Raw genomic sequence first — 14,279 nt, 5'->3', positions numbered from 1 at the left:
TCTCTGTTGGTTAATGAAGCACCTAAGGAACTGAAGTTTTAAAATCCGAGAGTCGCACGCTGCCTCTGTGAATGACTTTTATTTGTTTATTGTCTTCTGTATTGTAAAAGTAAGACCTACTTATTCCAAGAAAGCAAATAGTACAAAAGTATGGAAAATTAGAAGCCTGCTGTTCTCTTGGCCCCAAACCACTCCACCAAGTAACAGTTTGGTGTGTACCTCTCCAGGGACTTTACACGTGTACATTTTTACACATGTAGGATCATAATATTGCTTTACAACTTAATCTTATTGGCTGAGGCTAAAAACTGAATTCCTTTATCACACAAGTCACATTTTAAATTTATCACTTAGATAAAATCATCATGAATTCTCTACTTTAAAAAAGATAAGCAAATTTAGTACGTTTATATTTTTAGCAATTTCCTATCCTTTCATCCTTTCCTTTTTTGTTATGGCATTCCTTATAACATTGACATTCTATTCTGGAATATTCTAGAACTAATATTCCCTGAGTTGTTTACCCTGGTTTGGATTTAAATGATTCGGTACATTGCCAAGTCCTTTTGAACCGTGAGTTTCTCATTCCTCAATTTTTTTAAACATTTTTTTTATTGCGTTATAGTCATTTTATAATGTTATGTCAAATTCCAGTGTAGAGCACAATTTTTCAGTTATACATGAACATACATACATTCATTGTCACATTCTCTTTTGCTGTGAGCCACCACAAGATCCTGTATATATTTCCCTGTGCTACACAGTACAATCTTGTTTATCTATTCTACCAAATTTTGATTTTGATTTTGATTTATCTCTTGGTTGGCCAAATTCATCATTATACAGTTGTTTCTGTAAGAGTTCTTACCCTTGAGTCTTTGCCTATTTTGAGCTATCATCCCTCGACTTCATATGTGAACAGTTTCCGTGGTATAAAATCCCTGGGTCATATTTTCCTCCCTCAGAAGTGTGTGGACTTTGCTTCTTTGTGTTCTGACAGTGTGCACTCCCCGGACCCGGTGATCCGGTCCACGGACACAACTGTGCAGCGCGTGGGCAGATGCTGCTGCTCACGGGGGTCTGTCTGTGGTCGTGAAGCACATTCACTTTGCTGTCCCGGATCCCAAGGCGGTCCTTTCTGTATCAGCCTGCTCTTCTCCTCTGAATTTAACATGCCCCTCAGTCTTCAGAATTGGGTATTCCTTTATTGAACTGACCTTTTATTCTATTATATTGTTGGGTCTTTTTCATCTTAGCTGTTGTTTGGGGAGGGAAATTATGTGTATTTATTGGCTTTTGCCTTAATCTCCCACATCCTTCATTTTCCCTCTAGTAGCTTTTAGCGAACTGTTCTTTTCTGTTTTGTGTTTGGGTTTTTCTCAAATTTTCTCTGAGTTACTTTTGTTTTATTTTCTGTGAGTATAGAGAGAAGAATTTCTACTTTTTCCTGGATAATTCTTTCTCTGAACTATGTTTCTCTTCTGTTTCTTGGTCATTACGTAATTGCTAGCTCTCAAGAACGGAAAGGAGCACGTTTATGTATGCACGTGTATTTGTATGTGTGTGTGCATGCACGTGTGTGTGTGTGTGTGTTCAAGAGGAGGAGGGTGTACAGGGATGAAGCATCAGGCAGCTTCAGAGCTGAGCAGCTGGTGGAGGACTCACCCTCACTCTGTCAGCGGCACCTTTAGCCCTAGGAGTGCTTCCACCCTTAGCCTTCAGTGTCCTCCCTCAACTGAGGTAAGCAGCTGGCCCAGTTGAGAGTTGGTGAGATACTTGGTGCATCCTATAGGATAGGCCTTTTGCTTTGTGACTTAATTCACATTCATTCCCCACTTTAGAGGACTTGAGGCAGCAGCTGCAAGACAGATGATGTCTCCCTTTTTCCACTCCGCCTCACCTCCAGGGGTTTGCAGGCCAGGAGCCCAGGTCATAGGCATGGCAGGTGGCACACACACCCCTTCCTGCTCTGTGCTGCCTGCCTCTCTGCAGTATGGAACGTGGGCCTCACACGCACGGCCAGCAGGTCTCCTGGGGCCTGCTCATACCCTTCATCCTCATTGTTTCAAGCAAAACTCATATCCTGGGCTCCTCAAAATCCCAAAAACTCATATCCTGGGCTCCTCAAAATCCCCACATTCCCTTCCAGAGATCTCTATACTCTGCTCTAGGTCTGGAAAGCACATTTCAATTTTAGCATCCTCACTTGATCTGGTCCATACTTTGTGGTCTGAAGCTAACACACATTTTCTAATTTCGACATAGATCTAAATTTCTTCCCAGTCCCACCCCCCCCCCCCAGGTCTTGTGGGTTTTAGGGAGAAAAGCATTATAAAATCCACCATTTCTCTACGACTTTTTACTGCAGTTTCTTTGGGTACTGAGTTCTGTAGGTTGCAGTGGAGCTACAACCTGAGTTACTGAGTTCTGTAGCTGCAGTGGAGTATGGTTTCTGGCTGTAGCTTGCGCGTGCACTGCAGAGAGAAGATTCTGGACACCTCAGTTATAAGGGTAACTGTAAGGGGGAAAAAGTCATTGAAACAGAGTAGAGACCTTTTTTCCTTTTTGGAATATTTTCTAATTGAGACAATACTGAGGTGGTCCCTGACAAGTAAAGTTTTCAGCTACACAGTTTCAGAGAATAAAGGCTTTTACGTATCTCACCGTGGAGAATACTTACATTCTTTAACAAGGAGGACTCGTTGATAGAGCCTTTGATGGGGGTAGGTTAAGAAAACTAAGTTTGGAAGTTGATTACATTGAGCATTGAGTTTCCCTTTTTATTTCAAATTAAAACTGTTTTTGCCTCCACACTTCAGAGAGACTTATTTCTTCCTTTCTGCCCTGCCCCCTTTGATCAGTTGCTTCTGATCAAACATCGCTTTCCCTGCACCTCTGAGACGCCTAGTATTGCTGTCTAGAACTGCGCTCCTCTGCTGCGTGTTGTTTCCCCTCCTTCACGTCCCCCAGGATTTTCTTGAATGAACTTTCCAAACTGCAAAGCACCAGATATGTGCTGGCATAATCACTGTTACTATGATGACTTTGTCTCTGCGTCTGTACCTGAGAAACAAGATTCATGGAAATACAATTGAGAGATCAACTCAGGAAGTAACAAAAACCGAAATACAAATTAATACAAATTGAACCCTCTTCAATCAGTCACATTGACCAAGTACTATTATATGAAAAATACTGACCAGGCAGTAAGAACTGAGGAGGATGGGGAGAGGGAGGGTCTCTGTCCAGGGGTAAACTCAAGGAGATCGTAGGGTTGCTATGGAGCTGTTTCTCTAGCCCTGGTTCCGCTTGGTCCACACCCACACTGTCCCCTGGGGGGCGCTAACAACCAGAGAAGCATTTTAGCAGCAGCCCTTTGCCAGGCTCGCTCTCTCCTATGGCCTGGAGGCCGAGCCATTCACTCTGATATTTCACAGCCATGAGCATTAATCGGCAGACTTAGGGGCTCTACTTTTATGGAACTTTTAACAGGGAGGCCAGGAGAACCGCTTTTTATCCCTCACAGCTAATTAGCATTGTGTGCTCCAGAGTAGAAAACACCCTGGGGTGAGCTTGTAGAGCGTGTGTGTCAGTAATTAGAACCAGTGAGGACAGGGACTTGCGTGTCCCTCCCCTGTGAGTCAGCAAGTCAGCAGAGCACCAGAGAGCTGTCCCGCCCCAAGGATCGCCTTTGTATCCAACTAACTTTCTAGAAATGCACTTTCGGGAGATGATGGCTTTAAATTTGGTGAGAGAAAGAGAAAGGAAGGGGTAATGGGTCCATTTAGTACCAAGACAGCACAGGGCCACATGTGTCCTAGGTTCCCCTCCCTGGCAACTGAAATTTGTCTCAGATTTGATATGACCCTTTGTCATCCCTGATTTTCACCCAGATTTTTTTTCCTTCACTGCTCATTCTCTACTGGTATTTCTCTCGCCTCATAACTTAACTCTTTCTGTCCTCTTCCTCCTCGAAAGGCAAGACTGAGGTGAGGAGAAACACCACATGTGCAGTTGCCTGAGAAAACAGCCCCTCGTGGGTCCTCGTATTTGGTGTCCACAGGCCCTCACTCTGCTTGGTTGTCCGTGAAGTTATTGGTGTCTTCTTACACCTCCATCACCCCCGTGAGCTTAGCGAAGAAGGGAAGGAAAGAGGGGGAGGAGAGGTGGGGAAGGGGGGGGCAGGACTCGCCCACATCTGCTCAGAAGTGAAACAGCTGTGCAAAGCTTCCCGGAGGGGAACCCTGGTCTACGGGTCTGCACAGCCCCGCATCCTCATCACTGACTGCCTCCACATGGAGCCTGGGCAGCTGCCTACAAAGGGCCCAGGAGGACCCCATTTCATCCAGGGCTGCTGTGCCTCCGAGGCAGACCTGGATTGGGGGATTTAACAGCCAGACCTTCCATGGAAGACAAGGCTGTGCCGTTAGCTAAGGAGTGACTGCTTGGCTGAGGGCGTTCTTGCTTGCTGGAGGCTGATTTGAAACTTACCTGCTCAAATACTTCATGGCCAAATAAGCTGTCAGCTAGTCCCCTAAAATCCAAGCCTAAGAGGATAGAAGATAAGGACTAAAACCATATATATTAATTGTCCTTTAGAGTAATTAAAAGATCACTTTTTTCATAAGTTTGGTAACTTGATTGCAGATCACGTGGGGGCTCCAAGGAATACACAGCTTTCTACCTACTCACTCACCCACCCTCTCTCTGGTCCAGGAGACCCCTCTGGCATCTCAGGCAGAACAGTTCTGTATACCCCAGGCCAGCCCCCTGCAGATTCTCATTCCACCCCAGATAGTCTTGTCATTTTTTTTCAGGATCAGTTAAGATCACATTTTTAATCTAACTCAAACGTGTGTCTCTCTCTGTGCTGTAATGACGTTGCTGGTTGATTCTAATCCTTAGAATTAGACCATAAAGATACAGCTTCAGGGCTCTGTAGTGCCTCCGCATCAGTGAGAAAGGACTTCCACCACCTGGAAGACAAAGGCTGAGGCTGAGACTGGCTTACTCCTCAGTGAACTGTGGCTCCCCTAGCTTGTTATCCCATCCAGAGGCCCTGCAGCTTTGACATTCTGGCCTCTTGGCGCTGCTGGGATTGTTGACTGTGGTCATAGTGAAGGACGGTTAACACAGTATGGGTTTTGATGGGAGCTGGAGGGAACCCTGAGAACTGAATGCCTTTCTGTTTCCACAGAATTGCAGTAGTTGGGTAGATGTATGCTCTTGGCTCCAAGTGTGCCCGCTGTAGCTGGCAGTGGTCTCCGTGACGGTTCTGTAACATCCCCCGAGATGCTCCCAGGGCTTCTGCTAGTGGGCTTCATACACACAGTGTCCACGCTCAGTGTGAGCTGATCAGTCACAGAGACAGGCAAACAAGACGGGCTTGAGCACTGTAAGTCCTTCCAACTCTTAAGTATAGACCGGTTGTCTGCATTTTCCACTAGTTATCTTCATATCGTGGGCTAACAGAAGACTCACATTACTGGTTTATTTAAAGAAATTTTTCCGCTTATTTGGGAACTGACATGTGCAACTCACAGGACAGATGTGTAGTCTGTCTGTGATTGAATGCCAGTGTGTGGCGGAGAGAAGACATCAATGGGTGGAAAACAAATGCTCTGGTCCCCCATTCATCAGAAAGCAACAGATGTCAGTCCCCATACAGGCCCCTTCAAGCCAGCGCTGTCACTGTATTGTCTCACTAGCAGAAAGGACCTGCTGGGTTAGACAGTACAACTCAAGGCTAAGCCCACGTCAAGGGGGAAGCACTATTTCAGTACTAGCTCTGCTCTGACCAGCCGGTGGCTGGTTCCCATCACTGACGCTTGCAGCCTTGGTTATCCTGCAAGCCAGCGCGAGTCTTCTCAGCTGGAGAACTAGAAACCTGAATTAGGAATCCCAAGCATTTTGGTTTTGATTGATTGCTTGTTTCCTAGAGAGGCTTAAAACCCAGAGCTTATGGAGAGAGTGTGGAGAAAAAGGAACCTTCCAACCCTATTGGTGGGAATGTAAGCTGGTACAGTCACTGTGGGAAACAGTAGGGAGGTTCCTTAAAAACTAAAAATTGAGTTACCATGTGATCCAGCAATCCCACTCTTGGGCATTATCCAGAGAAAACTCTAACTTGAAAAGATACATGTACCCCAGTGTTCATAGCAGCACTATTTACAATAGCCAAGACATGGGAGCAATGTAAATGTCCATCAACAGATGAATGGATAAAGAAAATGTGGCATGGGGGAGAGGGTAGAGTTCATGCTTAGCATGTAGGAGGTCCTAGGTTCAATCCCCAGTATCTCCATTAGATAGGTAGGTAGGTAGGTAGGTAAAACTAATTAACTCCCCACCCATAAAAAGTAGAAATAAAAAAAACTTTTTTAAGTTGTGGTTTGTGTATATATATAAACACATACATGCATATATACACACACACACACACACAAAATGGAAAACTACTCAGCCATAAACTAACTATACTTCAATAAAAAAAAGAATTTAAAATGCCATTTGCAACAACATGGATGGACTTAGAGATTATCATACTAAGTGAAGTAAGTCAGACAGTGAAAGACAAATACATGATACCACATATATGTGGAATTTTAAAATATGACACAAATGAACTTATTTACAAAACAGAAAGACACTCACAGACGGAAAATAAACTTATGGTTACCAGAGGGGAAAGGGGGAGAGGGATAAATTAGGAGTTTGGGATCAACAGATACAAACTACTATATATAAAATAGATAAACAACAAGGTCCTACTGTATAGTACAGGGGATTGTGTTCAATAGCTTATAACAAACTAATGGAAATGAATATGAAAATGTGTGTGTGTGTGTGTGTATATATATATACATATGTATATATATATATATGTATAACTGAATCACTTTGCTGGGTACACCTGAAACTAATGCAACATTGTAAATTAACTACACTGCAGTTTTTTTAAAAGCCCAGAGCTTAATACATGGCGGACACTCAAATGTTTATGAAGGAAAGCAAAGTAATAGGTGTTAGAGCTCTTTTCTCTAAATCAAGCAATATGCTTTAGGACCTGTTGTTTGTCTTGCAAGGCAGGTCTTTCAGCTGGTGTTTTATTGGTGCTTTTTGGCCCATTATCTACTGTTCCCACCGAGAGACATAAACTACATTGATAGCAGGGAATAGACACAGAGTAATTACACAGAACATTTCAAAACATGTTGAGAACAAGGAAGATCAAATTCATTTTGGATGCCAGCACAACCTGCTCTCAGAGATGCTGGGAGAGAACAAAACTACATAGTGTATTACATCACCTTAGGTATTCAAGAACTAGGTTCCAGGGAGGGAGATCATTGTAAACCATTGATTAGTGTCCAGAGAAAGGTGGGGAGGGAGCAGAGCCTGCAGCCTTGCTGAGCCGGGGGCCTAGGGCTGTCCCGTGGAGCAATCTATGGAGAAGTGGCCTGAGATATCCTGGGAAAGGGGCCTGGCCACCAATGCCAGGGGCCAGCATGGGGGTGGCACCACTTCTAAATGGACTTCTTTGTTTCCAGGCAACGTCCTGCTCTTGGAGAATGCCTGGCCTCTCTGGCAGCCGCCATACCAGTGGCCTTCCTGGAGCCCACCCTTAACCGCTACAATCCGCTCTCAGTCTTCAACACCAAAACCCCCAGGGAGAGGGCCAGTAAGTACCATCCCTCAGAGGTCACCACCCACAGGCACAGAGGAAAGCAGCTGGGAAGGAAGGCCGCGCAGGCGGGGGCAGCAGCCCCACAGCACTGTTGGTTCATGGGGACTGAGAGGGACTGGGAGGTCCGATCTGGGACTGGGTGGCATGTCTCCATCAGCTGGGACAGTGGGCATGGGCAGGTCCTCTGTTATCATTAGACTTTGGTTTCCTCTCCTGTCAAATGAGGAGACAGTGTAGTGGATTTCTAAATCCCTTGCATCCTAAAGCTGAGTTCTCTTGTCGGCCCCGGTCTCTGCCCTCCTTCTGCACCTAGGGGCACACCAGGGCACTGCTCTGTGCACTTCTCTCCGGAGCATCCTCGAAGCAGGCACAGCTGCACTGATAACCTTATTAAGCTCTTCCAGTTCATAGAGAGGCTGTGTGTCTGAGGATGACGACCACACATTCTCCATCTTCTTGGAAAAATAAAACATAGAAAAAACACCAGAAGGAATTGAAATCCTACAAGGAAGAGAATTTGATAGGAATGATGACACACTAAGGTCTAGAACAGCAGTAGACAGACTATGGCCATGGGCCATATCTGGCCCGCTGCCAATTTTTGTAAATAGTGTTTGATTGGACCGCAGTCATACCCTCTCGTTTACATGTTGTCTGCGGCTGGAGGGGAGGAAAAATAATGTTCCCTCTACCCTTTATTGTTCTTGGCTGAGACCCCCTCCCCCTCTAAAAAAGGCAGATGGACAGGAGAAAAACAGACTTTCAGTTATGTACACGTGTGTACACGTGGGAGCCCCAGAAAGACTTGAGACTCAAAAGACAGCCGTCCAGTGGAGGCTTACCTACCATCCTGGGCTGAGGAAAGGGCTAGGAGGAGTCTGGGGCTTCTTGAAAAGTCGAGTGTACATGAACGCCTGTGCGGGGATAGCCAGGTTTGCCTGGAACCAGAGGAGCACTGATGGCTTGGTGAACTCTGAGAAGGTAGACTTCATTCAAAGTGGGTGGCCTGAGGGCCCAAAGAGGGAAAGAGATGTGACAGATGAAGTGAGGTGACAGGTGATGTGAGTCCTTGGTTTAGAAATACAGTAAGAACTGATTTATCAAGCCTTCAGTTAATTGGGCATCTCTGTTAATTGACAGTTGGTGTTTTGCCAGAAAAGTTACTCTTACTGGAAACTCTTCTATCCTGTAAGATCCTGGAGCATTTTCGGACTCATCCAAAAATTAAGATACGCCTAGGAAAGGTTTAATACTGTTACGTGCCAGTTATTGATAACTAGATAAATCTTTGGTTATGTGTGGCAGTGGTCTATGAATCAGAATATTAGATTGACCAAAACATCCTAGCTACCAGCCAGTTTACTTCCCGCATCCTGATTGAAATAGCCAGAGAAAAAGGAGGTCCAATTCCCATGGAAGCTGCCTGCCTAAACTACAAAGGGATGGCGCTGTCTTCTCAAGGGAAGCGCTGCCTGGTGAAGAAAATACAGCTTTGGGATCTAAGTCATTGGTTCCCAGTGGTTCTCAGGCGCTGGGGTGTATCAGAATCACTCGAAAGGCTTGCTGAAGTAGATTTGCTGGTCCTGCCCCTAGAGTTTCTAGTTCAGGAGGTCTGGATTCCGAGGGTCCTGATAAGTTTCCCGGTGATGCTGCCACTGCTGGCAGGCGGATCTGGCGTTGGCAACCATTGATTTGAAGAAGAAAGGACAGTGTGTTCTCATGGTCCCCCCTTCCAGCCTTGTGATTCTAATAGCACCCAGATGAGCTGTTTTTCAGGTAGATAACTCAGCAGCATTCATTCTATGGGTTTATTATGTGGCATTTGAAGTACAAACCACCGCCTAAATTGCAAATGTTTCTTCCCCTCAAGGACCAATTACACATAAATAACTTTTAAAGGTCATTATAATGACTCCAGTGAAGCAACCTCAGGCAATTCTGTGTTCTCCGTAGGTAGAAAAAAAGTGTCCATGATGATGTGTTGTCTATGTGACATTTAAACACACTCCCCCAAACACCAGCCTTCTCATGTATCATGTTACAGCCAAACAGCTGTAAACTTCACTTGCATCCGTGGCAGTTGGCACTGTTCCATGTGCAGAGCTGGAAGGTGGAATGTTTGGCTTTACCATCTGTACCTGTTTATTCTGACACCGTATGTGTCAAATGATTTTGTTTGTGAGAGTCTCCCCAGACCCCTGTGTTCACGTCCCCCCGACTCTTGTTGCTCTGCGGCAAGGTGCAGGCTAGACCTGTTCTCCGCAAGCGAGCAGCACTGGCAGTGGAGCGTGCTTGACCCTTGCCACTCCCTTCCGCTGTACATCCCAGAGGCTCAGTGCTCACTGGCTGTCATGCTACGAGTCCTTTTGAATCGTCTGGATTTTAAAGGACACTGGTTCACTCCTCGCTTCCAAGGAAGAGAGATCTGTAGCCTTGTACTTGCCAAAAGGCCATAGTGATAGCCACAGAAAAGCGTAATTAGAGAAAGGATGTTAGGGCCTCACGGGGCATGCTCCACAGCAGGGACACTCTCCCAGGTCCGTCACTGTGCAGCTGGACACTGTGCCGTAGAACCGCTCGTCTCAGCTACAGAGTCATTGTCTCCAAGGTAGCCAGGAGGATTCTGTGTCTCTGCTCCAGGCAGTACAATCAGGAGAGAAATCGAAACAGTGTCTTCCGATGAGCCAGTAATCCTAACGGCCGAGGAATTTGCTGTGGCTGCGCTTATTCATTCACCCTTCCCTTCCTGTGACTTAAAATCCAGAGGAGAGACTCCTCGCCGCCAGGAACCCAGTGGCCAAGGGCCTGCAGGCATAGCCCAGTTCACAGAATGCTATGCTTTATTTGAAGTCTTCAGCTTTATCCTTTGAAATTCATGAGATCTTCCCATTTTACCTCTAATACCAAAAATAATTTCCTCAAATCTTCTCGTGGATCTTATGTTCCAGGAAAAGGCTCCGCATTTTCCCGCGGCTTCTCAGACTCCCTAGCCCTTGTGATGCTTCGGCCCCACGGTGAGGAGTGTGGTCTGTGGGTGGACTCTGCATGTGAACGGCCTCCCAGGCTCAGGTGGACTCTGGGGGCCGTGAGATAAGTGGACCCTCGTGCAGACCTTCAGGCTGGTGCTTGTTCCTCAAGCATGCTGTGTCCCACCACTCAGAGTCCTTGTTACCATCTCGCCCATCAGGAAGCTCAGGCTGCTTCTGGTCTCTTCTCCTGTCTTGGGGGAAGCAGTGACCTTTGCCTTAAAGAGAACAGGACAGATGTCCCCTGGCTTCTTCTGTTGGCTGTTCTTGTATCTGACAGTGTTTAATGTTGAACTCTGCCTGTCATCATTTCATCCTGTCTGTCCTTGTTCAGTGAAGTGACCCAGCTCCTTCAGTGTGAGGAGAAGACAGGGCTAACTCACTATTCCTTGCACATAAGCCTTTGGAAACAAGAAGGCTTAAGGGATTAACAAGAGGTCTTGTCACATGTCGCTTCAGGTTATCAATAACTTCTGTTGTAAATGCAGAAATAAATGTATGTGCAATGTTTTCCCCCCAAATTTCAACTGGGTAGAAAGTATGGTTTCTGGCCCAGCTGAAAGAATTGTTGATGCAACAGGTTTCTTCTTCCTTTTCTGAACAGTATAGACATGATCCAGTGGATTGAACCACCAGTTGGCAACTCCACACCAGTGGATTGCTTTTCTCATCCTAGTACTGCCTTTTCTGCAGTGCATGCACTGAGGCCAGGAGGGAGAAACCAAGAGACTGGCTTTATCACAGAGACATCTTATGAAACATCCCTCGACTGTGTCTCTGTTACACTCCTGTAACCTTCTGTTTGAGTGTTTTTAACCTGAATATGACATCTAGCAAGATAAGCCAGCCTCTGGAAGCCACAGTCTTTACAAAGGCAGCTGGAGGCAGAAGTTCCTCCACATCTGGTGCTTACTTGTCTGAGACTCTGGGATGGAAAATTATGTCCAAAGAGGAGCAGACAGAGAGAGAGAGATGGCTGCACCATCTGCACTTTTGAATTACTGCCCCTTTGTTCTTCCTGTGCCCTCTCGGTCAGTTCTGGGGATGCCAGACACGGTGGAGGAGATGTGCCCCGACATCCCCCAGCTGGAAGGCCTGATGAAGGAAATCAACGACCTGGCCGAGTCGGGGGCCCGGTACACGGAGATGCCGCACGTCATCGAGGTGATCTTGCCCATGCTCTGCAACTACCTGTCCTACTGGTGGGAGCGGGGACCTGAGCACCTGCCCCCCAGCACAGGCCCCTGGTGCACCAAGGTCACCTCTGAACACCTCAGTGTCGTCCTGGGCAACATTCTGAAAATCATCAACAACAACCTGGGCATCGACGAGGCCTCGTGGATGAAGCGCATCGCAGGTACGCGGGTGCCCCCGCCCCAGCCCCGCGTTAGTTACTTAACGGTGAAAAGAACTGACTTAATTCCCTGTAGAGCTTCCTGGAGCACGTGCTCCTGCCCAGCTCCCCAGCTAATCCAGGCCCCTCAAATCTCCAGGAGGCCCTTCTTGATAAGCACTCCCTGACTCGGCTGATCATTGCCTATTTGCTTTTGGTGCTCACAAATCCCATTCGCTCCTATAGTAATAATTGTCCACATTTTCTTGGTAAGTGATCCTGTGTGTTGTCCACACGCATAAAACGCACCCCGACCTTGGCTGTGCTGTTAAGTTTCCAGCATTTGTATTTCACTTTATGCTTTCTAAGATACTCTCTAATTTAAGTTCACATAGCGTCACGGGATGTGATTGTGTTTTTGTTCTGTATTCCTCCAGAACTCCTGGCATGCAGTGGGCTTTTAATGAGTGTTACTAGTTGATTTTCTACTCCTGAACAACTCCAAAAAAAGGGAGAGGCTTGGAAAATGAATAACCATACTTTCCCCAGTTAGGAAACCACGAATATTTTATTGTCCTCTGTCAGAGGACAGTCTGAGGAGACAGAAGCGCTTATGGGAAAGTCATTGCCTTTGGTGGACCTGCAGTGTAGACAGACAGTTCCACCATAGGTGTTTTACCCTTACCATCTCTTGGGCCACGAAACACAGCAGCTGGGTCAGTGGGAGCTATTAGCTTCCTGGACAAATGAGAAGATATAACTCTGCAAGGCCAGGGGAAAAACCTTCCTACCCTCTCCCTGTCTCTAAAAAGGAACTGAGATTCGAATGATAAATATTTGGGGTACTGATGGCTCCTAGATAGTATAGGCCTCTGTGAACATAGGAGTATATAAAGTTGGTGTTCCTTTCTTACCTGTCAGTCCAAGGATATTGTTAACCCTAGGGCAATTTGTTGAAGAGCTCTAATTTGTAAATCTGAATTAAGGGAAGGAAGGAAATCAAAGGATCGATTCCCTTAGCTTCCCCAGAGGTGCAGAGGAAAGGTGTCCCAGCAGGAGCTGCACTGATGGGAACTGAACTCAGCCTGTTATTTCACAGGTGAACCCCGATCTCATTGAATCAGGCCACTTCATTTCTGGTACCTAAATAAAGTCGATTTTAAATAGTAACCCCCGCTGATCACCCATATCTGGAATAGCCATTCTGATTTCAGCTCCAGAGCAGAGGTGCACACTGCTGGAGGCTGGGGTGTAAAATGTGAGCCATTATAGTGCTAAGTTTCGAAATCCTGATGATTGCATCTCAGCAGAGAACTGCCTTCACCTTCTCTTCCTGAAACAGTCTTTTCATGAAAGTAAAAAATAAGGCAAAGTGTGATTAAAAAGAAAATGTACTGGAGTGTAGGCTGTTTCCAATTGAAATGTCCTGAGCTAACAAGCCTTTGAAATCCACCAAATACACAAGGCACTTTGTCAATGGTTTGTGGCTCTTGTTAATTGTATTGCACCTATTTTTTGTAATTACTCTGATTCTGATCTTTATTACGAAATTAGACCAAAAGGATGTCCCATTTAAGAAATAGGGTGAGACATGTAGGTTTTATCTTTCTCTTTAAAGAGGGCTAGAATCACACCCCGAGTCCCACTGATTGCTGGTTTCTGCTCATTGACTTCTAGTGGCCACCCCAGCCTGCCTGTCCGTTCATAGGAGATAGTAGCTTGTCTGCTTTCCTCAGGGCCCAGGGGACCCCCCAGCCAATACGTTGGCAGTTCTCAAGGGTTGGGGGCTAAGAACTGTGCTTGGGTCAATATATTTTTAACCAGAGATTTTGCTCTAAAATAACCAGAAAGCAGAGTATTGAGTACCTACTCCTGACTCAGCACAGGGCTGGTTATATGAATAAAAGGCTTCCTTCCAGGAGTTTACCATCTAGCTAGCAAGCCAAAACCCCCATGAATGTGAAACAAGATAGCCTGCTATGAAAAGCTCAGGGGTATAGCAAATGCTGTGCGTGCATGCAGAGTTCAGGGGTGGCAGGGGCTCCCCAATGGCCTGGAGATGCAGAAGGGGAATGGGGACCTTCTGTAGCGCTATCCACCCCCACCCTACCCCGACCCAGCAGCTGTGGCTTTGCGAGAGGGAAATGCCAAGTGGAAGGTGACGGCAGGCAGGTGCAGTCTGAGTTGATGGATTTGCACAGCCTCACCTTTCAGTATCCCTTCTTTCCTCTAC

The 14,279-nt window shown here is 46.2% G+C and overlaps 1 protein-coding gene across 10 annotated transcripts in view; it reads left to right on the top strand.

Annotated features, from left to right (window-relative positions):
* The window catches only part of RYR3 (ryanodine receptor 3), a 500,053-nt gene that overhangs the window by 420,518 nt on the left and 65,256 nt on the right, over window positions 1-14,279 (top strand). For all 10 annotated transcript variants that reach the window (XM_045524185.2, XM_074365868.1, XM_045524186.2 and 7 more), the window contains exons 65-66: window positions 7,551-7,681; window positions 11,750-12,070. In XM_045524185.2, coding sequence (XP_045380141.1) covers window positions 7,551-7,681; window positions 11,750-12,070 — 452 coding nt within the window. The remainder of the gene's footprint in view (window positions 1-7,550; window positions 7,682-11,749; window positions 12,071-14,279) is intronic.

This window comes from Camelus bactrianus, chromosome 6 (assembly GCF_048773025.1).
Source record: "Camelus bactrianus isolate YW-2024 breed Bactrian camel chromosome 6, ASM4877302v1, whole genome shotgun sequence".
Taxonomy (NCBI): domain Eukaryota; kingdom Metazoa; phylum Chordata; class Mammalia; order Artiodactyla; family Camelidae; genus Camelus; species Camelus bactrianus.
This window is presented reverse-complemented; position numbering and strand designations above follow the sequence as displayed.